This window comes from Vulpes lagopus, chromosome 8 (genome assembly GCF_018345385.1).
Source record: "Vulpes lagopus strain Blue_001 chromosome 8, ASM1834538v1, whole genome shotgun sequence".
Lineage (NCBI taxonomy): Eukaryota > Metazoa > Chordata > Mammalia > Carnivora > Canidae > Vulpes > Vulpes lagopus.
Genome location: NC_054831.1, coordinates 20,533,013 through 20,557,157, shown reverse-complemented (window position 1 = coordinate 20,557,157; position 24,145 = coordinate 20,533,013). Strand labels below are relative to the sequence as shown.

The window sequence follows — 24,145 nt, the reverse complement described above, 5'->3', positions numbered from 1 at the left end:
TGCATGGGGGCAAAGAGAATTCAGAAATACAATACCCTTTTTTAGAACGGACACAAGACTTTGGAGAAACGCCCTCTTACTACACCAGGTTGTATATAAATACACAGAGAACATGCATCATAACATCATATGTGATGTAAACTCCTGTCAAGATTCTGAAACCCAACTGGTCATTGGTATGAGTTACGTCTCTGGGGATATTCATATTTGTCATGAATATCATTCCTTTCCAGTTCTGCCCCTTTAACAAAATCAATTCTTGACTTGCCTGCTCCATGAGCAGGAACCCTGCAGAACCAGGCCCTACCCAAACCATAACCGTACCAGACAAGCTGAATCCAGACTGGTGCAGGTTCCGGACAGGTGGGGCCTGCTGCTTGGCAGGAGACGTCTTAGCCGAGGAGGCCGGAGTGACTGTCTTGGGTGTCACAGACACCTCACACACGGGTCCGTCGTACAGGCCACGAGGAACCCCTCTCAGCTCTGCCAGCTGCAAAACACAAGAGCCCCTTGACTCCTGCTGCGTTCACAGAGGACATCTCCCTGGCAACCCTCCAAATGGGGAAGGAGTGGCAGTCAGGACAGGCCTGTGAGATGTTCGGAAAAAGGGTTCTCCTTATGGACACACAGAGCAGGAACAGATGTCAGCGAGGGGCCAGCCCCCACCACTCCAGGCCAACATTCTCAGAAGACAGACCATGGGTACTAGTTACTCTATAAAAACTAATATTTCTTACCATCTTTCCCCCATAGCACTTTAACTTATACCCAAGGCCAAAACTCCAAACATACTGTGAAGAGATTTGGTCTCACATTCAAGATCTGGCCCCCAGTTTGCTTTTCAATCTCACTCTCTTTAATTCCCTCACAGTTCCATCCAACCTCTGCCTCACAGTCCCAAGTACCAGTGCTATACCATGCCCAGAATGCACTATATGTCTTCCATAATCATGGCATTCTCATTCCCTTGTGTCCCCTCTTTGGCTTTTCAAACTCCTAATTAACCTTCAAAACCCAACTCAAAGGGCCCTCTCCCCATGACACTTCGGCCTAGGACTCCAGAGCAGTGGCCATGGCTGCCTGCTCTGACCTCACTTTACACTTCTCATCACAGGATATGCCACACTCTTTACTTCATTTCTGGGGCTGGCTATGGGCTTACCTGACTCATCCACTGGTATTCTGAACTCCAGAAATAAAAAAAATCATGTATCCCTTATTCCTGACCTACCCCCTCCCTCCATGTCCACCTCACTATTCTAACTCAAAGTGCCTAGTAAACATTTATGGAACTGAACTTAACCCATGATAAAGACAATTTGTAAGGATCGAAGCTACTCACTCTGCTCCTCGCCTTGATACGCTTGTAAACAAAATCAGGGAAAGGCTTCCGGGGGATGTAGCGCCCAGAGCCTTCGGTAACATGAAGGGTGCCATCCTCCAGAACGATCTTCCCCTGGCTGATGACCACCAGTGGAGAGCCACGGCACTCCATGCCCTCGAAGATGTTGTACTCAAGGGCCTAGGAAGAGACAATACGTAAACATTAGCATACACTCTGCCCAAGATCACACAGACAAAAGAAAGGCCCAGAGACGGAAGTCCCTGTCCTGACTGGCCACTCCAGCGGGCACTTAATGTCTCGGTCTTGATTTCCCTGTCTAGAATACAGAATAGTCTTTCCTGCCTCTCAAAAACTTTGGGGAAAAAGAGCTGAACAGGAACATTGTATGGAAAAGCATGAGGGTTTGGAAATGCTACACAAATATAAAGGAAATGATTCCTCGTATTAGCAGCAGCTTTATCCTCACTGATTCAAGCCCCCATCAAGTTAAAATCCAAAAGCCTTTTCTGACCAAGTTCTAAATTTCTTTCTAAATTTCTTTTTCTTTCTTTCTTTCTTTTCTTTCTTTCTTTCTTTCTTTCTTTCCTTCCTTCCTTCCTTTTCTTTCTTTCTTAGATTTTACTTATTTATTCAGGAGAGACAGAGAGAGGCAGAGACACAGGCAGATGGAGGAGAAGCAGGCTCCTTGCAAGAGCCTGATGTGGGACTTGATCCCAGAACTCTAAGATCACATCCTGAGCAGAAGGCAGATGCTCAACCACTGAGCCACCCAGGTGTCCCCGAGTTCTAAATTTCATTGCAAAATGCACCATCCATGAGCAGATCTTCCCATTGGATTTCCTGGTTTTCCAATCGTTTTCTTTTTTAAGATTTTATTTACTTATTTGACACAGAGAGAAAGACCATAAGCAAGGGGAGTGACTGGCAGAGGGAAAGGGAGAAGCAGACTCTCCACTAAGCAGAGAGCCCAATGTGGGGCTCGATCCCTGGACCCTAAGATCAAGACCTGATCCGGAGGCAGACCCTTAATCGATTGAGCCACCCAGTCACCCTGTTGTTTTTCCAATCTGTTAGCCATGTGATTCAACAGCAATCCCTGAATGAAAAAGACTGAGGGAACTGGAGGCATGCCTTCAATAAAATGTTTGAAGTCCAGTTAACATCCAGACTATGCAGCTATCCCTTTAGCTTCAAGCTTTGCAAAGTGACCCCGCTGGGCGACCTCTTGGAAAACAGGCAGGATCAGGGATCCTTGGGTGGCTCAGCAGTTTAGTTAGTGCCTGCCTTGGGCCCAGGGCGTGATCCTAGAGTCCTGGGATCGGGTCCCACGTCGGGCTCCCTGCATGGGGCCTGCTTCTCCCTCTGCCTGTGTCTCTGCCTCTCTCCCTCTATATGTATATGTCATGAATAAATAAATAAAATTTTTAAAAAAAGAAAACAGGCAGATTCTTCACATGCATGTGAGTCTGCTGTTGGCAGAGGAAGGTAACAGAAAAGAGGAGGTGCTATTCCACATGCCACAGCCCCATCCTACAGCTTCAGCTCACCCCTTGATACTTCCCCAGCTTTCACGATGCCTCACTTCTTCCTGCCTGCCCTGTTCATGGGCACAAATGGCTGTGGCTGGAGGATGAAGAGGGAGCCCTCACCATACAAAGCAGCTTGGCTTTCTGGGGAAAGTCAGACAGGTTAACAGCACCAGAGAAGAGTCTGTGAACAGAGAGCTGATAGGGTACAGTATGGCTCAGGAGAACATTTCTGCCTGACGTAGTGGCTCAGAAGGCAGGGGAAGCCCCAGGTTGGCTTAACAGCTCACATTCAGTATCAGAATGCAGTAATGTTGATTGAAAATGGCAATGAAGGACACCTGGGTGGCTCAGTGGTTGAGTGTCTGCTTTGGCTCAGGTCATGATCCCGGGGTCCCAGGATCAAGTCCCGCATCAGGCTCCTTGCAAGGAGTCTGCTTCTCCTTCTGCCTATGTTTCTGCCTCTCTGTGTCCCTCATGAATAAAGAAGTAAAATCTTAAAAAAAAAAGAAGAAAAGAAAAGAAAAAGAAAAAACTGCAATGAAGGACTGTTGGCACTGCTCTGAGCCTCAGAAAGAATCCTGTAGAAGCTCCCCAAGGAACGAGGCAGAGAGGCACCAGGGGGATCAGAAGGGATCCCACACATTCATTCCAGGACCAAAGCATGTGTCCTCAAGTCTGTGACTGTCTTCCATCATTTTAAAGACACTCCTCCCTGGAATCAGTATGTGTCTCACAACAATGGAGCTGAGCAACCCCTTGTCAGTCCACATGGAACAGAGCTCTGCCAGTGGGATCGAGCTCTGCTTTTCCCACTGGCCCGGGGGATTACCACACTGAGGCCGTATTACATGAACTGCTCAGCTTGACATTTCTCTAGACCATTCTGGCAGGAGGAGTTCAGATCGCCAGCAACCAGGAGTACCAGCTTGCAGCTCATCTTCTCAGGAGCTGTTTTTGCATGCTCGGCCCCCAATGCTGATGTTGAGACACACAAGATTCTTTGTGCCCCCCCCTTTCTCCAGGGCAGACTCACCTCATGGTTATCCTATGCGAAGCACAGGCAAGCCCTAGGTAGCACAGTGTATTTGGAAAGGAGTCTCACAGTAGACTCAGATTGGTGTGTTTTCTTTCATGGTAGTGAATGAACGCAGGGAATAGCTTCAAATCAAAGGCATCTCAGATTTGGTGAAATCTAGGAGTTGTGCGTGGAACTCTGAGCCAATCTGAATCCTGCCTCAGAACCACAGGTTCTCCAACTGCCTCTCTCCCAAGGCTTATGTGAACATGACAACACAAAACCAACATACATCCGTAGATCAAAAAGTCTGAATCCTGTCATCTCCAAAGTGACCTTTACAGGGTGTACGTCATCCTGAGGGCATCAAGCCCCATCTCTTCCGTGTCACTCCATAGCTAAGTATCCACACTCTACAAGCTCCTATTGCACCCTACTGGAGGACTGGAGACCACCTGGTACAAATCCACCCTGGGTTTGTATCCCAGGTCAGCCACACCCCAGTTGTGACTTTGGACAAGTCCCTTACACGTCTGAGACTCAGCTCCTCACCTACCGGGGTTTATAAAGCCTGCCCTGTAGGAATGATGCCAAGACTCAATGAAATAAAATGAACAAAAGCATCCAGAACAGTACTCAGCACAGAGTAGGCATTTGAGTGGATGTTCACTCATCCACTGTCTGGTTTTTTATTGTCGTTTCACAATAAGACTGCGAGCTCTTCAGTGACAAAGCTATCATAGGACGCATATGTTGAGTTTAATTGCTTATAAAGGACAGATCACAAATGCCTAAAAGGGCTCTGAACCATTCCCCATTTTTAAAAGATGAGAGGAACCAGCCCCATGACTCTAAGTGACTTTAAATGAACAAGCCCATTGGTCAGATCACAGCTCAGGGTATACGGAATCAACTTTCTATCAAACCGTGAGGCAGCGAGCCGTCGTTGTTCACCAGGTATAGACATTTTTAACCTACATCCAGCCCTGGCTCTCTGAAATTACTCATCTGGCTGGATGCCTGAAAAACCCAAGCAGAGGCTTAGCAGCAGGGCTCAGTAATAGTTAGCTAAATGCTCCAAATTAAAGCTAATTAGCCCAGTGGTATGAAACACTGTATTACACAGGGAAAACCTCTCATTTGTATTTTCCTGGATGATTAATGCTGCACAAATGTGTTTAGTGTGGACTCTTTGAATCAGGTGAGAACAGAACAGAGGTACTTTCTTTACACGGGGTTGCCTGGATGTAAAGGTAGGGCAGTGCTTTTGCTCTGGAAAGGTCTGGCAATGATGTGTGAAGGGCGGAATGTCTTCTTGAATCATCGCTCCTTCACGTCCTTTCTTCGGCCTGGAAAGGGCTCCACATGTAAACTCCCTAGCTGGGTCATCCACAACTTAAATAATGAGTCCAACTCACACATCACCTCTGTAGAAGAGGCCACAAGGGAGGGGGAGCATTCCCTCCAGGTAAGCCTGGCCAAGAGGCTACATATGCAGTGTGGCAGGGAAGGACCCTGGACAATCTGGGGTTCTAATTCTGGCTCTACCACAAAGTGGCTATATAATGTCAAACTGGTCACGTAAGCTCTTGAAGCTTCCATTTACAACCTTCGCACTAAGTAACTGGGGTAAATGGAGCCATCTCTTTACTGAGAAGGCCATGTAAAGAGTAAATGGGACTGTGTTGTTAATACATATGAACAGGTAGGTTCACTGGGCAGGACCCTAGGAGCTCTGCCCATAGGGGCCATTCTGAGACCCCAAGAGTTGTGATCTAAGTTACAAGTAGGTGTGGCTGGGGATGCCTGGGTGGCTCAGTGGTTAAGCGTCTGCCTTTGGCTATTTGTGATCCTGGGATCCTGAGATCCTGGGATCAAGTTCCACATCAGGCTCCCCATGGGAAGCCTGCTTCTTCCTCTGCCTAGGTCTCTGCCTCTCTCTCTATGCCTCTCATGAGTAAATTTTTAAAATCTTAAAAAAACAAAAAACAAAAAACGAGTAGGTGTGGCTGTAATGCTGTGCTGCGAATCTAAGTCAGCCAGTGAGGAAGAAGGAAAAAAGTCAACTCAAAGTCAATTCATTCCTTTAGGATCACAAGAGCATCTGTCATTGAGGTTTTTGTCCTGAAACACTGACATGAGAATGCAGTGGCTTAAAAGAATAAAAGTGCCCAGTGGGCACCTCAGGAGTGGACATCTGAATGTTCGTTGTGGGTCCCTTGTGGCCAGCACCGCCATGAAAGGTGCTGCACCCAACCATTCACATAGGATGGCACCTGACTTCTAGAAGCTTCTGATGTCCTGGCATGACTTTGGAGGCTCTGAAGGTCTACAGACAAAGACCTCTACCTATAAAGAACTCCAAAACGCTGAGAAGGGTTAACATTCTTATTGTCCTGACCAGAGATAAGATAGCTACTATTTTTCTCAGCAAACCTCAAGTTATACCCTGGGGGAAAGTTCATTCCTATCACAGCAAGCTCTTTCTGGGGACTCTCCCTGCCTCAGTCCCTTTCTGGGACTATAATTCACTGGGATTGGGTCCATGCAATTAACAGGACTTACGCTGTTGTGGGTCTTGGCAGAGATGGTTTTAACGCTGTCAGGGTCCCAGATAACCAGGTCAGCATCGGATCCCACAGCAATGCGGCCTTTCCGAGGGTAAAGGTTGAAGACTTTGGCTGCATTGGTGCTGGTCACGGCCACAAACTGGTTCTCATCCATCTTCCCAGTGACCTGAAGAGTGTGACACATACCCCAAAAGCAAGTTAAAAAGTTGAAGGGTGGAATACAACTTAGCGAAAATAGAAACACGCTTTGGAAACACACAACAATTTGCATGGATTTTAAGGGCATTGCGCACAGTGAAAGAACCAATCTCAAAAGGCCACATACCATATGACTTTATTTAATAATCTCATTCTCAAAAACAACGAAGATATAGAGATGGAGGACAGATGAGGGGTGAGGTGGAGACTCCTCCAGGGGTCAAGGGGTCAGTCTGACAATCACAGGGCCTCACAAAGGGGGTCCTTGGGGTAATGGAGGAAATCTGTGTCTTGACCGTAGTGGTGGTTACATGAATCACATTTGCCACATATGGCAAAATGACACAGAATCATACACACGCATTGCACCACTGTCACTCCGTGGGCTTTGATATGGTGCCAGAATTATGCATTGGTGAGAACAGATGAACTATACCCAGGACCCCTCTTTGTCTTTGTTAACTTCCTCTAAATCTATAATTGTTTCCAAGTGAAAATTCAGAGCCCTTCAGGAAACATCGTTTGGCCCAAATGACTGTGCTTTTCAAAACCACAGGCACAGCCCTAGGTCTCCAGTCTAGGACACCTAGAGGTCCCCTAGGTCTCCAGTCTAGGACACCTAGAGGTCCCAAGGGCATGTCTGGGTGTCCACAGCATGCCATAGGTGCCAGTCCCAGTCTCCTCACATCCTTCCCTGCTGTTTCTCCTCTCTACCACTTGTCCTCCTCTTCCCTTTAAATATAGAATCTGGGGATCCCTGGGTGGCGCAGCGGTTTGGCACCTGCCTTTGGCCCAGGGCGCGATCCTGGGGACCCGGGATCGAATCCCACATCAGGCTCCCGGTGCATGGAGCCTGCTTCTCCCTCCGCCTGTGTCTCTGCCTCTCTCTCTCTCTCTCTGTGACTATCATAAATAAATAAAAAATTTAAAAAAAAAAAAAAAATATAGAATCTGGAGCAGCCTGGGTGGCTCAGCAGTTTAGCGCTGCCTTCAGCCCAGAGCATGATCCTAGAGACCTGGGATCGAGTCCCGTGTCGGGCTTCCTGCATGGAGCCTGCTTCTCCCTCTCCTGTGTCTCTGCCCCCCACCCCCTGTATCTAATAAATAAATAAATTAAATAAATAAATAAATAAATAAATAAATAAATAAAATACAGAATCTGAGGAAATGACTGCCTATCTGTAGGCAACCCACTCTAAAGCTAGTAGAAAAATGAGCAAAGAAAATGAGCAAGTATTAAGAGAGCGAGAAATACAAATAGCCCATAAGGACATGAAAAAAATTCACTTTAATCAGTAATTGGAGAGAGTAAATGTAAAACAAATTCACCAGCCAGATCAGCAATACTTCTATTTTGCTGATATAATACCAATTTGGACCTCAAAGAAGACAATGTCATGCACGGCTGGCAGCATAGAAATTGGTACAATCTTTCTAGAAGGAATTTTGACGATATATAGCAATAGCCTTAAACATATACACACCCTTTGACCTATGAATACCACTTCTAGAAATTTCTTCTACAACCATAGTTAAAGATCTGTCCAAGGATGTTTATATAAGATGTTCATCTCAGAAAAAAAAAATCAGAAATAACATAAACGTTCAAAGAGTTACAAATCCAGTGTTAAGATGGAATCTTCTGCTACTAAAGACCAAGTTTTTCAAGTATACTTAAGGATGTGGAGACGTTTTCAGGATATACTGTTTCAATAAAATGGGCCACAAAATAGTATAGATAATGCCAGTGCTTCTTACACACTCACACACATACATGTCATAGACACACGTGTGCTCTTGGACTGGCAAAAACTGGGAAGACATTTGTCAAAAGGTTCATTGCAGTTATCTGAAAGATGGTGTGAAATGTGTGGTTTTTACTTCCTTATTCTTTTTGGAATGAGATTATATTGTTTCCATAATCTAAAAAAAAAAATCATTAAGAACCAGAAAATCTGTTCTGTTACTACATTTTTAAAAATATTTTTATTTATCTGAGACAGAAAGAGAGAGCGCACACGAGCCGGGTGGACAAGAGGGGCAGAGGGAGAGAAGAAGCAGACTCCCCACTAAGCAGGAAGTCCAACGTGGGGCTTGATCCCAGGACTCTGGGATCATGACCTGAGCCGAAGGCAGATGTTTAACTGAACAACCCAAGCACTCCTGCTACTATGCTTAAAACACTGAAAATGAGGGGCAGCCCGGGTGGCTCAGCGGTTTAGCGCTGCCTTCGGCCCAGGGCCTGATTGTGGAGACCCGGGATCGAGTCCCACGTCGGGCTCCCTGCATGGAGCCTGCTTCTCCCTCTCCCTGTGTCTCTGCCTCTCTCTCTGTGTGTCTCTCATGAATAAATAAATAAAATCGTATTAAAAAAAAAAAAAACACTGAAAATGAGGGACATCTAGGTGGCTCAGAGGTTTGCCTTTGGCTCAGGGGCATCATCCCAGTCCCAGGATCAAGTCCCACATTGGGCTACCTGCGGGGAGCCTGCTTCTCCTTCTGCCTATGTCTCTGCCTCTCTCTCTCGGTGTCGCTCATGAAAAAATAAATAAATAAAATCTTTCAAAAAAGAAAACACTGAAAATGAAAAATCCCAAAGGACCCCTGAAAGGTCAATATACGTTCAAAGCAGGGTTCCCAGAAGCCTGCAGTGGGCAGAAATGCCAGCTCCAGAGAGCCCTAAAAGACAGTTTGAAGAACATAAAATCCATTCCCCAAACTAGAAGATTGACTGAGACTGTCACCAGGTTGCTAAGTTTTTTCCTGACTGATCAAAAAAGTCCTATTTTAAAAAGTCTCTGGGTTTGTTTGTTTTCAGCTTCCATTGATCCACAGATGACAACAGTAAGAAATACATATAATATTTAGGAGGAAATGACCTATAAGCAGTGGTGTTGGATTCCCAAACCTAAAAAGTACTATCACTCAAGGACCAGCTTCTAGAATTTTCTCAACTACCATTTCAAGGCCTACATGAGACCCATGACCATCAGACAGGGAGGCAGGGGCAAGCTGACACGAGTCCATGAGCAAGGCCCCGGCTCCTTACCACAGCCTTATCCCAGATAACGGACATCCGCTCCTCAGTGCCATTGGTGCCTTCGGGGATCAGGGTGAAATTGTCCTTTCCTACAGCCTTCTGGGCCGTGTTGAATGTACAATGGGCACTGCCAGTGACCTGAAGATCTCCGCTGGAAGGAAAACACACAGCTGGTTTTTAACTCATCTTCAACTTCAAATCACTTTGGACATTTTTTTTTCACTTGCTAGGCCACTGAAAGTTCTTGAAAGAGCCTATCCTTCCCCCCTACCCCTGCCAGGAGATAGGAAATTCAGGAGGAAACTTCAATATAATGCTGCATGTCTAAACCCACTTTGTGAGGTATCTTATCTTACAGTGAGACTGCACCCCAGTGGAACCCTTTTGATACCTCATCCCCGCTGCTTGGCTTTCAAGACGGCCCAGGTTTTTATCTGAAAGTTCCCAGCAGAACAACATCAGAGCCATAGTTGCCTGTTCTCGCTTAGTGATCTGAATTTGGAAAACAAAGGTCTCTCTGTTTGCAAGCCTGCTTGTGCCCACCAGGCTGTACCTTGAGAATGGGGAGCGCAAGCAAGTCGCCAAGACTCACCAGGACAGCAAGGAGTTCAGAAAATCCGGAGTGGTCGGGTCAGGGCTCAGGGGCGGGGAGGTGACAAAAGCAGCGGCCTTGGCCCAGTTCTTGCTCCAGTAGTGGGAGCCATCAGTTCCCAAGCTGGCGGTGATGGGCTCCCCATACACCACGGTTCCTGACAAACAGAAAACCAAGGCTGAGTACAATGCAACCGGGGAAGGAAACCACCCTGGTGGGAGTTGCTACCCACCTGGCAGCAGGCCACACGCTCTCCCCATCCCCTGGAAGGAGGCACCAGCATCCTCTCACAGGTGACAACACCGATGGCCAGATACCACCAGCCAAAGTCACCAATCCAACATGTGCTCCCTAAGATTCCACCTTGAGCCCCGCTCTTCGACCCCAATACACACTTCCACCTCTGATACTGCTGATCCCCACGTCTACTAAACAATCTCCCACTCACACTGCATTCAAATGCCCACTCCCAAATGCTGTCTGGACTCTTATATTGGGGTGACCTCAAGCTTAACCTCATTGCTCACCAAACGCTTTCCCTTCTCTCCCAACATTGCCCAGCACCTTTGCACTTGCCCATTCTGGCTCCTGGGCTGCAAGAGAAGTTAGACATGACAGCAGTGGGCTGAAGCATAGAGAACTCATCTACAGCCCTCCAGGTAGGTCTGAGGGACAGCCTGGATCTCTGATGGCAGCTGTCCCCAAGAGCCACCAGCAGCACTGCCGATAGAAGACTGAGAAATGAAGGGTCCTGCATGGTTACACCACCGGGATGTCAGTGTTTCCAGAAGCTTAGTCTAAGTTAATACATCATCCGAGAATGTCAATTCCCTGATGCTCACTCAAATCATGTCTGCTGCAACCCAGAAAATCAGGAGTCATAATGCCACTGGAATGCCAGTGCTTCAATCCCTTAAACACATCCTTCCCTGGCCACCCCACACGTCTTCCCTTCCATCAGGCGTCTTCCTTTCTCCCCAGCCCATTCTGACAGAGCCTCTCAATTGGAGTTCAGATTTACTTTTGCTTTCTCCTCGTTCTTCCCCACCCCTCTGCTCACTCCCCAGGATACCTCCAGAGTGATCTTCCCATGCCTTTCTCTTGCAGGAACTCCTAAGCAGCCCTTCTGCCTTCAAAAATTGAAACAAACTCGACACAGAAGCATCTGATGCCCTTCATCATCCAGCTTCCTACCAAAGCTCATCTCTTCCTCAACATCATCCACAACTGGGGCATCTGGGTGGCTCAGTGGTTGACCATCTGCCTTTGGCTCAGGTCGTGATCCGGGAGTCCTGGGATCAAGTCCTGCATTGGGCTTCCTGCAGGGAGCCTGCTTGTCCCTCTGCCTATGCCTTTGCCTACCTCTCTGGGTCTCCCATGAATAAATAAAATCTTAAAATTAAAAAAAATCATTCACAACTCATCCAGTTCTCCCCTCCAATACCCCAACGATTACCCAGTTTTGAATTTTTTTTATTCTCCACCTGATGGGAGAATTCTGGAAGAAAGTGAGCCGGCCCACACACAGTAGGCATTCAGTAAGTGTCTGTCACACTGATGAAAGGGTGTGATACTTCATTAGCCCAAGGCATCAGGGCTGGAATTTGACCTCAGCCAGCCTTCACCACCACCAGGAATGTACCTCTTCTGTCTCCTCCCTTGTGCACAGGGCTGACCACTCCCCTAGTGGTTCATCCAAGGGATCCCTCTTCTCCAAACACAGGGTCCTGGAGGCCAAACACTTCCCAGTCAGGAATGCACCTCCTCTCCTTTCCCCAGCCTCTTTCAAGGACTTAGCTCTTGATAATACACCCCAACACCCTCCCCTGTTGCTCTAGAGCTGGCTCCTCCCAGGCGCCCCCCTCCAGCCTCAGGAATTTCACAAAGGAGCCTCTCTCCAGCCAGGGAGTGTTAAGAGGCCAGGGCAGGGAGCTCACTTGGAGGAAATCAGAAAAAATCCCCAGGCAGGAGGGTCAGCTCCAGAATCTCCAGGACCCCCGGGAAAGCCTCACACAGCAGGACACCCCCAGGCAGAAAAGAGCCAATGCTCAGAATCACCTGAAGGGCTCCTGAGTTCCTGACCCACTCAAAGCCTCCCGGAGCAGGATGCAGTCCCAGGAGCCAGTTTGGCAGCTACACAAACTGCTCCAGTTCATCCCAAAGTGGAAAAACAAGGCATAATGAGAAGGCCTTAGCTGCTGCCAGGGCCATTTATAAATGCAGATGGGTGAGCAGAGCAGCGCTGGGCCTCCCTCTCCGGATCTCATAGGACCCCCGGGCTCCCAGCTTTTGGTTTGCACATCAGCAGGACCCAGCTGAGCTGACGAGAGCTCTTCTGACCCAGCCAAGCCTGGAGGTCCCACTACTGCCACACAAAGGGGAGGTCTCCCTAGAGAGCCAAGGGAAACAAAGGATCTGTCACCCCAAAGGTTTCCTGGTTCTGTGGACATGAATAGGGTCGAGAGAGTGGAACTGCTCAGAGAAAAAGAGTGGTTAGACTGTCTCTGAAGATCCGTGGGCAAGCATAAACACTTTCCTGATTTTCCTGTCACTTGCTATGGGTCATCTTCTCCCTGAAGCTGCTCTTCAGTCCTGCCTTTGGAAACTTCAGAACAAGGAGGATCTGGTTCCTGGAACAACATCCTGGATCCCACGAATGTGAGTGCCCTTGATTGTGGCCTTCATCTCACTCTGCGAAATACAGCTCAGATTGCGGGGGTGGGTTAGGGGGTTCCCCATTCGCTCTGTGCTTGGGAACACACACCTCACTGCAAAGGAATGAACCCAGCCTGCAGCCCCCGGAAAGCCCAGAACTGGGTCAGAGCTACAAGGCCATTGCAGACCAGGACCCGCCTCCTGAGGCCAAGGCTGAGCTAAGATGGGGATCCTGGAGGACAGAGGCATCTTGTAGCTCATTTCTGCTTTGTCCTCTTCAAATTCCAAGGGATTCAGAGGTCCTCGCTGGCTTTTGAGTGATTTCTTTTCTTTAGCCCCCCAAAGACAGGACAGGAGTTAAACCATCCTGTGGAAGCCTCTACCTCCAGGGACATGTGGGATCACAACCTGGGGGGACGAGGGGGGCCCGGCTCTGCTCCCAGCACCTTCTCAAGGCATCTCTCCCACTTTATAAACACTATACTGGAGGGAGCCGTGGATGAGCTTTCGGACCTCAGTCAGGCCACCCCAGACACCACTAAACTGTGTGTCATAAAGAATTACCAATAATAATAATAATAAAACATGAAATAAGCTGAAATGGCCTTTACATACTCCTCTAAACACACTGCTGACTCTTTCTTGGCGGCAATTAGACCTTTGTGATTTTTTTTCTCTAGGCAAAGTCTAAACTGAAGGATGTGACCCCGAGCCAGCCTTTGGCAGGCTCTCCAGGATGGCCGGGAACTGAAGGGCCCTGGGGGGTGGTGTTTATTCACCACGAGCCTGAGTGCATTCATGAAGAATAAATGCAAGGCTCGGGTTTAGAAATGTTTGACAGCTCCCAGCTCTGACAGTTAAGTCATTTCCCATGAACGAGAAGCAGAACAAATCCAGAGTAGAAACAATGGAAAACCATGTATGTATATTTCAAAACGCAGCCACAAAAGCACAGTAAAAAACCAACTGGGACACATGCACACACACACACAAACTACACTCTCCTCTCAAGAGAGCCCAAGGCCAGAATTCCATAACCTAGGGCCTATCCATAGATAAACCTGTCAGATAACCAAGAGTGGTTCCAAAGGAAGAGAATCGAAAGTTTCCTGAACTGGTTCTGGGGTTTCTAGAAATTACCACTCTAATTTGATTTGGCTTAAAGACACTAATGCTGGGACGCCTGCGTGTCTCAGTGGTTGAACATCTGCCTTTGGGTCAGGGCGTGATACCAGGGTCCTGGGATCGAGTCCCATATCGGGCTCCCTGCAGGGAGCCTGCTTCTCCCTCTGCCTGTGTCTCTGCTTCTCTCTCTCTCTCTCTCTCATGAATAAATAAATAAAATCTTAAAAAATAAAAATGTTTTTATTTTTCTAAAAAACAAAGGCACTAATGCCTCTATTTCTAGTAGTAAAGAGAGGTCATGGCGTGTTGGGGCAATAGAGATGCACAAAATATCGACCACTGGATACTCCAATCAAATACTTCTCCTAAGAGGCTAAATCTGGGTTGACCATGGCTTTGATTCCTTAGGACATTTCTGTCCAACTGAGTATAATCAAGATTGGCTGGTTGTTCCTAATTATGCTAGACAAAGTGAGGAAAGAAAAGGAGTCCAGGGATTCAAACTCCCAGCCCAAGTGCTATAGAAATGATCGGAAAGGTTCCATATCTGTCATGAAAGAGAGCCTTATCTCTAGGAATCTTGGAGTTTAAATGGCTGAAAACCAAAGCCAGAGTCTCATCCTGCAAGCCAGCTGTGCTATAACACACTGAACTCACAACCTGGCAAGGGCACTGACTGGGAAGGAAGTCTGCCTCCAGATAGCCTTTGGGCTCAGGCCACAGCACTGACTCCTCCCTGAGGCTCCAGGCCTGCCCACCCTGCGGAATCAGACGTGAGAGCACCCACAACCACCGAGCCAATTCTTTAAGAGCAATCAATCTCCTTCTCTCTCTCCCCCTCTCTTCTTACCCCCCTTCGCCCTCCCTCTCTCTATATAGAGGCTCTGTTTCTCTGAAGAGCCTTAACCCAGATTTTGGTGAGATTTTACAACATTCCCAAGCCAATCCATGTGCCCCTCTTTGGTTTCAAGAACGTAAGGTTGTGCATTAGCTTAATGCTAAGGCTTCATCCCCAAGTTGGGTTGGTCCTTGCAGGCCCCGTGAACAGTTTTCTCATTACGCCGGAGTCATTCCAGTTGACCCACGGGACATAGAAAGTACTGGCTCCAGTTTGGGTTCTCAGGGTTTAACATCCCTCAGCAGTCACCAGCCGTTCTAAACATTTCTGCATCTGAGTTACGGGGGTGAGGCGAGGAGGAGGATGGAGAAGAATGTCCGTGAGACGTCAGATGAGGTTATCAGGCACTGTCTACATGCTACCATTCGTATGCAGAAAGTACCAGCAGCCACAGTAGATTTCATTCGTGAACAAAGTATAGTCTGAGGGAACTCATTCTAGACAAATCCTCACCTTTAATGGAAAGAGAGGTGGCCAGATGTCTGGAACTATGGGCTGGATGATCTGGGGCAAGATATTTATTTTCTGCACTTTAGTTTCTCTTCCATGAAATTTGCCTGACCAACATCGGGACATCTGGGTGGCTCAGCTGTTGAGAGTCTGCCTTTGGCTCAAGGGGTGATTCCAGGTCCGGGGATCAAGTCCCACATGGAGCTCCCTATGAGGAGCCTGCTTCTCTCTCTGGCTGTATCTCTGCCTCTCTCTGTCTCTCATGAATCAACAAATAAAATCTTTTAAAAAATAAAAATAAAAAATAAACTGACCAATCATCTTTTGAAGAGTAAAAATTGCCTAAAATATTCTTTTCCTGTGTGTGTCTTCATGGCCTTGTCTGCAGAGTGGGGGTGATGACACATGGTCCTGCTGACTGGCACAGCACGAGGGGACAGCACGAGCAACGCAGTCTCTCCAGGAAGACGGTATGTGGTTGTGGTAGGTCAAATGAGCATAAAAAATATTCACATTGAAATTCACCTCACATCCTTGCTAGCCTATACATCCTATTTTAGATTGAGGACCAACATGTTTCTAGGTGGGAAGGCACATAGACATTAATAAGATATAAAATCATGATCTTCCAATTGCTCCCATTTGTAGAGAAATGTTGAGTCTCCTTATGCAGCCTGACCTCCGAGACAGGTGGGGTGTACATCTATATATGGTGGCTCTTTCCTCTGTGCTCTAACCCTACTGGGCTTGCACCTCTTTTCTAACATTGACCATTTGCCATTGTGACTTTCTATCCAAGTGTCCCGCCCCAATGAGTGAAGGAGCTGAGGGCTAGGACTATGTCTCATCTCCAGCACAAAGGCCTGAAGTATCAAATAATAAAAGTTTGCTGAATGAATGAAGAACCTCTCCATTTTACAGATGAAGAAATGGGAGCAGCAGAAAGTTGGCAGTGCCTTAACACTTGCCACCAGGGACCAGAAGAATTCACCTAAACAGAAAAGCATCCTTAGCAAAATACCCCTATGCTAGGTCAGCAGGCATCATTGCTGTACTTCTACCAATGCTTTACTCTCTAATCAAGAGAACAGTGGGTATAGTTGTGATATACGTCTTTATGTACACATTATCTCAGTTACGTACCATCTTCAATCTATGAGATGAGTCACTATGGCTAGCCTCTCCTTGCAGATGGGAAAATGAGACCCAGCAATGCTAAGGGAGCTATCCAGCATCACATGCTAGCACACAAGCAAGCTGGGATTTGATCCAGGAAAGGACATTGATCCCAGAGTGCAAATGCATAATAAAACCCTATCCTGTTTTCCTTCTTGGGTGTTTGGGAATCTTTGCTTCTGTATTATACACGACTTTACTAGGTGTCAAGCTCCAGTTTCTACCAGGTTTGTTAAGAAACTAAATCCAAGCAGATACTTGCATTGCTCATATTAAAATAATCTCAAAACATGAAGGTATTTCAGATACTCACGTGGCTATTCAGGCCTGAAGTCAGGCACCTGACAATCAAAACCCACTCCCACCGCTCATTAGCTCTGAGCTTCAGTTTACCCAACTGCAAAGTAAAACAAAGTACAAAAACTCCTGCCCAGGCTGCCTCTCAAAGTTGTTATGATGGAGTTCCAACAACATGGATAAAGCTTTAAGAGCCCACAAGCAAGCAAGGATCTCTCATTCTTGCTCATTAGCACCCAAATGCACCAAAAATTACTTTCTGGCAGCTCAGGCCCATCTAAAGCAAAGGGTTTCACAGACTAGAGGGGGACAGTTGGAATGCAAAAGCCACCCCAGTAACCATGATACAGGCAGGCACCACTGCACTCACATGCGGAAAGTTCCAGAACAAATAGACCAAAGTAGCCCCTTTTTAGTGCTCACTGCCCACACAGGGTCAAAGTCCTAAAGACGACAGAGGGACATCATCAAGCACTGAACTGTAGAGTACCAGAGCAGGCCTGGACTCTACAGTAACACACTCCACCTCTACACCTTCAAATAAGGAAACTGAGGCACAGAAAGGAGAACCCCCAGCACTGCCAGCTCACAAGTCAGCACTCTGTGCCCGAGACCAAGGCTAGTGCCACCTGACAGGGCCAGGGTCGAGAGAGAGAGAGAGAGAGAGAGAGAGAGACTGACTCCTCCACCCTATAATTTGGACAAGTGAAAACTCTGAATCAGAAAATGGGTCCTTGGTTTTTAAATTCTGCTAACTGGAATGTTTAATCATATTAAAATTATATTAAAATGTTTACCTCTTCACTTATTATCATCATCTGGGTAGAGTACGGTTACTAAAATAAATAAATTAAGCTACCCGCTAACTCCTCCTTTTCAGACACTGTGCCAACTGCCCCCATGCTCCCTGTGAGTCATCATCCACGGTGTCTTCTAGAAAACAACTGGACGCTGATTCTGAGCAGATGCTATTACTTGGGTGAATGTTCCTTTATGTCAAAAAGGCAATTTCTACTAGCTGCCAGGAGAGGGCAGGTTTCCGGGAAGATGCGAATTTAGCCACCATGGGCCGCAAAGCCTAAGGACAGAGGCCTCTGGGAGAGCTCCAAGGGAGAGCTCCAAGGAACATGGGTCAGGAAGTGCTGTGTCCGTCTGGAAGTCATCATCTCTGGGGACAAGCTGACTCAGTGGTCATTGAGCAATCTGTTCTAGGTTTTGTACCAAGTCACCCACCAGTGAAAAACTCCTACAATCCTCCTTATCCATGTGGGTAACATCCTGCAGAAAACTAGGAACAGAAGCATAGAGGTCAAACTGCTCCCTTCCTGACAGAGAAAGAAAAATACAGAAAGAGATAAACAGATGGGGGGGGGGGGGGCAGGAGAAAGCTAGACAGAACACGAGAGAGAAATAAGCAGGCCCAGGATGCACACTCATGAAGTCAACCTCACACCATCAAGCTGGACATGAGCTGCACTCCCAAGCACAGGACACGTGGTGTGACCACTCAAGCTCACAGTCAACAGCAGGTGACGAGAGGGTTCTGCTGAATTCATAATGTATAAGGAGCTCCACGGACCAGCCTTTGGAAGCAGCAGGGGAAGCTGTACTTAGTAAATTAGTCTCCAAGAACCTTCTCAATGGTCTCCCAAGTACTAACACGGTCAATATAATTGATAGGGAGTGATTCAAGCTCCTGCAGAATTGGACCTGGGGAGGCCCCGGGGCAAAATCTCTTGCCCTTCTGTCCCCGTAAACTCTCTTACTTACCGGGCCAGCAATCACTACCAGCCACGGAGCAGGGACTCATGTGGCCACAGAACGTTCCCCAGAAGGACTCTGGGGCAGATGACGGCTGACACCATCTGTGTATGTGCCTAGTTTATGGAGATTGCATCGAACCAAGTCCAACTTTGCTCCAGAAGCAGGGGCAGGAGGGAGAGGTGCCCGCCCGCCCACTCTTTGTGGTGCGCGGCTCTAAGTAGATAGGGACAGGGCGGCGGCGGCGGCAGCGGCGGCGGCACCGAGGGAGAAACTGGAGCTCCCTGCCTCGCACCGCGGTAATTAGGTTAATGCTGGAACGTGATGAAAGCAGCCCACTTGGCATGAAGGTCTGGAAAAGAAGCCTTCCTCCCTTCTGAACCTGCCCGCCGACAGACAGCCGGTAAGGTAACACTTACCCTTTTTCCGGGCCTGGGCGATGACTTCAGCCGCGCTCTTGCTCATCACCTTGGTGACGTACAGGGGGCAGTTGGTCTGGTTGGCGATGGTAATCGAGCGATTCACGGCTTCGGCCTCGACCTACAGAGGAGCACATGGACGTGAGAACCCTGCCCAATCTGCACCTGTTCCATGAGCCCGTCTTTATGCTCAACCACCCCCCCACCCCCAAGAGGTCAAGAGGAACGAGAGGCCACTGTGTCCTCAAGGTTGCACCCTGAGCGGCACCACAGGAGGGGCATGGGACTTTCCCGGTGTCACTCAATACTGATGGGTGGAGATAGAAGGGGGCAATTCCTTCCCAGACCGAGCGAGGCACTGGAAGGGTGCCCGGCAGACCCACCACAGCAGCATCTGCCCAGGGGTGGGAAGAAATGCAGATTCTCAGGCCCTTCCCAGTCCCAAACGATCAGTAACTTTGGGGATGGGGCCCAGAACATGGGTCGTTTTAACAGCTCCTGTTGACTTTTATGCTTGCTCATGTGAGAAAACCACCAGCCACAGGAACGGATTGCTCCCACACCAGTGCGTTCATTCCAGCTGCACGGTGTTGAGTCAAGACATCCAGCAATGAGATTTTTGTGCCAGGCTTCTGTCCGACACCCACAAATGAATCCAACAAATAAGGCAACCTCATAAGCCTCTGGGAATGGAGCAGGCAAATCTGTGTCAAGCAATGGTCTCCAATATGGGAAACACGTGGCTACACACAAACTGGTAGGGCCTTCAGCACCAGATGGGAGAGCTGCTCTAATTAATAGGATTCTCTAAACCGGTACTTCAGTGAATAATATTCCAAAGAGTCCAAGTGATTACTATTAACTACCTGGCCAGGTAAGACTATGGAGACCAAGGGATATCCTATAGATATATGTGTGTTTAGAATTGGCCCCAGAAGAATACGTGGATTGTAGAATGATGGATCTCCAAAAGCCTTTTGCTCCCTCTCAAATCCTGGCAAAAGCTGTGGCTTCCACTCAAGGCAAGGGGCTGGGTTTGACTCAGAATTTTTCTATCCTCCATGCCCCACCCCCAAGAGTTCTCAGTGTAATGCCCGGTACAACAGCGGTTGCCCAAAAATGTTTACTGAACCAAAAAATTAACTTTATTTTGTTACTGGTTCAAGCTAGGCTGTGCCATGCAGAGCTGCTACTTTTCACAAGAAATAGCTGAGTTCCTAACTGAATTATCTTAGCTAACCGAGTTTCTATAGGACCCTGGCCAAGAGATGAAGTTCTGTAATTGCATTAACTGGTAATCTAATTTAATAAACGAAGACAACTTCATTCACGTTTGCCCTTTTGGGCATCAACTACGCGACTAGAGAGGTCTCAAAATTCAAAGGTAAACCAAATGGCTCTTGAAAAAAGCTCATTAAACATCCAAATGTTTTTAATTCCTGGAATAGCTGAGCCATCGGCCCTCCCGGCCTTCCCGGCCCTCCCTCTTGGCCCTCCCTCTCCGTGACTCCAATTACAACAGCAGTGCCTCTGGCCCGGGGGAGCACAGAAGAGGGATGGCCTGAATCCCTGCGGTCACTTGAAAAGTCCCCATAGTGTGAAGCACGGAAAGGACTCCTCTAGAATCCTCACGGCTTCCCGGGGGCGCCAATGACTACCCAATTTATTGGCCCAACACAAATACTTCAGAAAGTGAACAGAAAACTATTAATAACTGCATGGGAGCAATGGGCGTGGACTGGGACTGTCCTGGGTGAACTGGAATGTGGAATCAGACTAATTAGAAGTAAATGGAGCGAATGTGCCAGTTCTATGGTGGGGGTGGAGGGCTGCCCCCGGCAGGACTGGCTTCCCAGGGCCCTCTCTGGATTCGCTCATCAGTCATAAGGCGAGTTCTGAGCCCTCCTCTGTCCCAGCGCACAACTGGGTGAGGGCACAGGCCTAACTACAAGGTTACCTCCTGGAAAGACAGGGTCCCTAATCCTCAATTCTCTGCATTCCACCCAGAACCATAGAAGGATCCACATTTATCCTTCGGTGTGTACCTGCCCATGCCCCTTACACACAGTGAAGATTTAACTAAGACCAACTTAAAATATTATGAAAATAATATTACAGCTTAAAAATTAAAACATCTGACTCATTACAGAGCTATCAAGGATTTGGGGTGTATCACCTAGCCCTGCTGATTTTTAAGATCAGACACCACCAAAATCCAGAGAGGAAAGCCACCTGTCCAGGAACATGCAACAGTGTTGGTAGAGTAGTGTCTGGATACTAGTGTCAGAACACACAACACTGTCAGTACAAACAACAGGGTGCCTGGCTGGCTCAGTCAGTTAAGCGTCTGCCTTCAGCTCAAGTCATGATCTCAGGGTCCTGGGATCAAGCCCCACATTGGGCTCCCTGCTCAGCAAGAAGCCTGCTTCTCCCTCTCCCCATGCTAGTTCTCTCACTGGCTCGCTCGCTCTCAAATAAATAATATCTTTTTAAAAAAAAAAAAGAATTCCAATACACAATAGTGCCTGTACACACACAGTGTTTATACACAACAGACCCTCTATGGCCCAGCCCCCTAACTGTATGCATACCCTAGTTACAGCTCCCATTTGGCCCAGTTGGAAAGTTCCCTTCTCTGAGAAAGATTCTTCATGGCCATCACCCTCACCCAAAACACCGACTTTCTTCCAGAATGCCAGTCTTTCAGCCCAGAGCCCCTGTCGCTTTCTACCCTCCCTAGTTACTTTCCACTGGTCTCTTCCTCTCCAACTCATCCTCAATCCCTTCCTCATTCATCTGGCTGTCCCAATTGGGCCCAATCATCCATGTGCAGGGCACCATTGATGGGCAAGCTCAGGGGAAGCACCAAATATGGGGGCTGACGGAGAGCAGGTGCCTCTGAAGCAGTTAAGAAGCAGCTGACCCCGGAAAGCACCTACAACAGCCTTTTGTGAGACAAGAGGACCCTCCCCAAAAGCCAAAAACTCCTCAAACTGGGGCACCCCAGGGCTGCTGGCCCCAAAACAAGGTCTCATAATCCACCTCTGGGGACTCTGAACTTCTCCACGCAACCACGGCTATGAGAGAAATCTCCTGGGTCGAACCGCGGAAGAATGGGTTTGCCTTCTGTCGAACTCTCCTCCGATAGCTTTTGCCTGTTCTGTAAACGCAGGGCTTGCACTGTTTTCCAGTCCGCAGGGATCCACGGATGGAGAACAGACAGAAGGAGAGAGGAAAGCAAAGCCCCAGGGAGGCTCCTATAAGTTCAACAAGAGCATGGCTCTCAGAGGTAGCCTCGTGTAACAAGGTAACACACAGTACAAACAACTGGATGAGGGTGAGAGCAAACTTTCTAAGTCTGGCCCTGGGTGTCATCACCTGCTTACAGGGGCCCATCGGGTATATGGGGAGCTGAGGCTCCCGCGGGCGTGTGTGTGCATGCACGCAGGTGTACACATGTCATGCGTGCAAACGTGCACGTGTGAGCCTTATCATGTATGTATGTACAAGACTTCACATGTGTACACGTAAATACTAGTGTGTGCATGCATAGGTGTATACATGTGCATGCATGCAAACGTGCAAGTGTAAGCCTTACAATCTACATGTGTATGGGATTGCACATGTGTACACATAAATACTAGTGTGCATGCGTAGGAGCACACATGTGCATGCATGCAAACGTGCATGTGAGCATTACAATGTACACGTGTACAGGACTGCACATGTGTGCATGTATACACTCGGTGTGCATGTGTGAGCATTACAATGTATGTGTATATGAGACTGCTGTATGTGCATGTATACACTCATGTATGCACATGCAGGTGTGCATGTGTGCAAGTGTGAGCATTACAATGTACACATGTATGGGACTGCACATGTGTACATGTATTCACTCATGACAGCAGGCAGCTATGACACAAGGGCCGATAGATGCCACCTTCAACCTCCCTCACCTGTGCGCTGGCTCCGGCTCATCCCTGTGGCTTTCTAGTGTGCGTGGGCAGCTTGGATGGTGTGAAAGGAACTACAGCCCAAGGCCTGGATAGGGACCAGACAGCACTGAAAATGTCACAGCTTCTGTCCTTCAACTGACAACAGGAAAGTGTCTTCAGAGCCACAGATGGTACCTTCGGTACCCTGGTGTGTATGTGTCTGTTGTGTGTCTGTGTATGTGCACGTGCAGCTAGGACAGGACAAGGAAGTGCAAACCCTCAGTATGTGCAGGAAATTCCAAGTCCCTCCTGCTTCTTTTTCTGCCCTTTTTCTGACATTCTTTCTCCTTTTCCAGCCTCATTTCTCCCCTGGAGTCAGAGGGAAAAGGCTGTGGATACCATGCCCTCCACCCCAACCTGGACAATCTATTTTCTTCTTAGGGGGAGCTGATGCTCCCTGTATCGTGGCTCCCAGAGTGAACACTTCCCAGAGCTGGGGGGAACCTCCCCATTTTAAAGTTCTGTGCTTTGGGGGCATGGGTCCCATTCATACTCTTCTCAAGCATCTCCCTCTACTTGTTTCCAGAAGGAAAAATCCTGTTAATCCAGTTCCTTGAGGATTTTATCTGCCCTTCTCTGCCTGTCACTTCTCTCCTGTAAGAAGAAAAGTCTGTTTTTTCCATGAGATCCCCAGCATTCTATTTGCTCAGAGCAGCCAGGTCGTCAAAAGTCTGACCTTGAGCCTTTCATCAATGAGCCAATTTCTGAGAAGGTCACAAATTCTAATCTAGAAGAGCAGATTCTCCACCATCTAAGATGTGAGCACCTCCCTTCTGTCTTACAAGACTCAACATCCACGACCGTGACCCTCAACTTGTGCTCCGGATCTCAATTTCAAACCTTTCAAACCCTTCAGGTTTGAAAGATTGTCTGCTACTCTCTGCTGAAACCTGGCGCAGACTTTCCATGGAAAAACCTACAGTCCCCTTAAGCTTTTTAGCAGTGTAGAAGAGCTTTTAGATCCCCGTGACGATGTCTTGGTGGTGGTGAGATTTTGGAGGGCCCACATTGTGAACCATGAAACCCAAATTGCAGGATGCTAATAAAAAGCTGTTCATATCCACTCAAGGAAGGGCT

At 47.9% G+C, this 24,145-nt stretch overlaps 1 protein-coding gene across 2 annotated transcripts in view; it reads right to left on the bottom strand.

Annotated features, from left to right (window-relative positions):
* Positions 1-24,145, bottom strand: part of DPYSL2 (dihydropyrimidinase like 2) — a 136,890-nt gene that overhangs the window by 4,605 nt on the left and 108,140 nt on the right. For both annotated transcript variants that reach the window (XM_041766354.1, XM_041766355.1), the window contains exons 8-13: positions 19,071-19,191; positions 10,290-10,446; positions 9,707-9,848; positions 6,455-6,625; positions 1,343-1,522; positions 325-490 (exon numbers count right to left, since the gene is read on the bottom strand). In XM_041766354.1, coding sequence (XP_041622288.1) covers positions 325-490; positions 1,343-1,522; positions 6,455-6,625; positions 9,707-9,848; positions 10,290-10,446; positions 19,071-19,191 — 937 coding nt within the window. The remainder of the gene's footprint in view (positions 1-324; positions 491-1,342; positions 1,523-6,454; positions 6,626-9,706; positions 9,849-10,289; positions 10,447-19,070; positions 19,192-24,145) is intronic.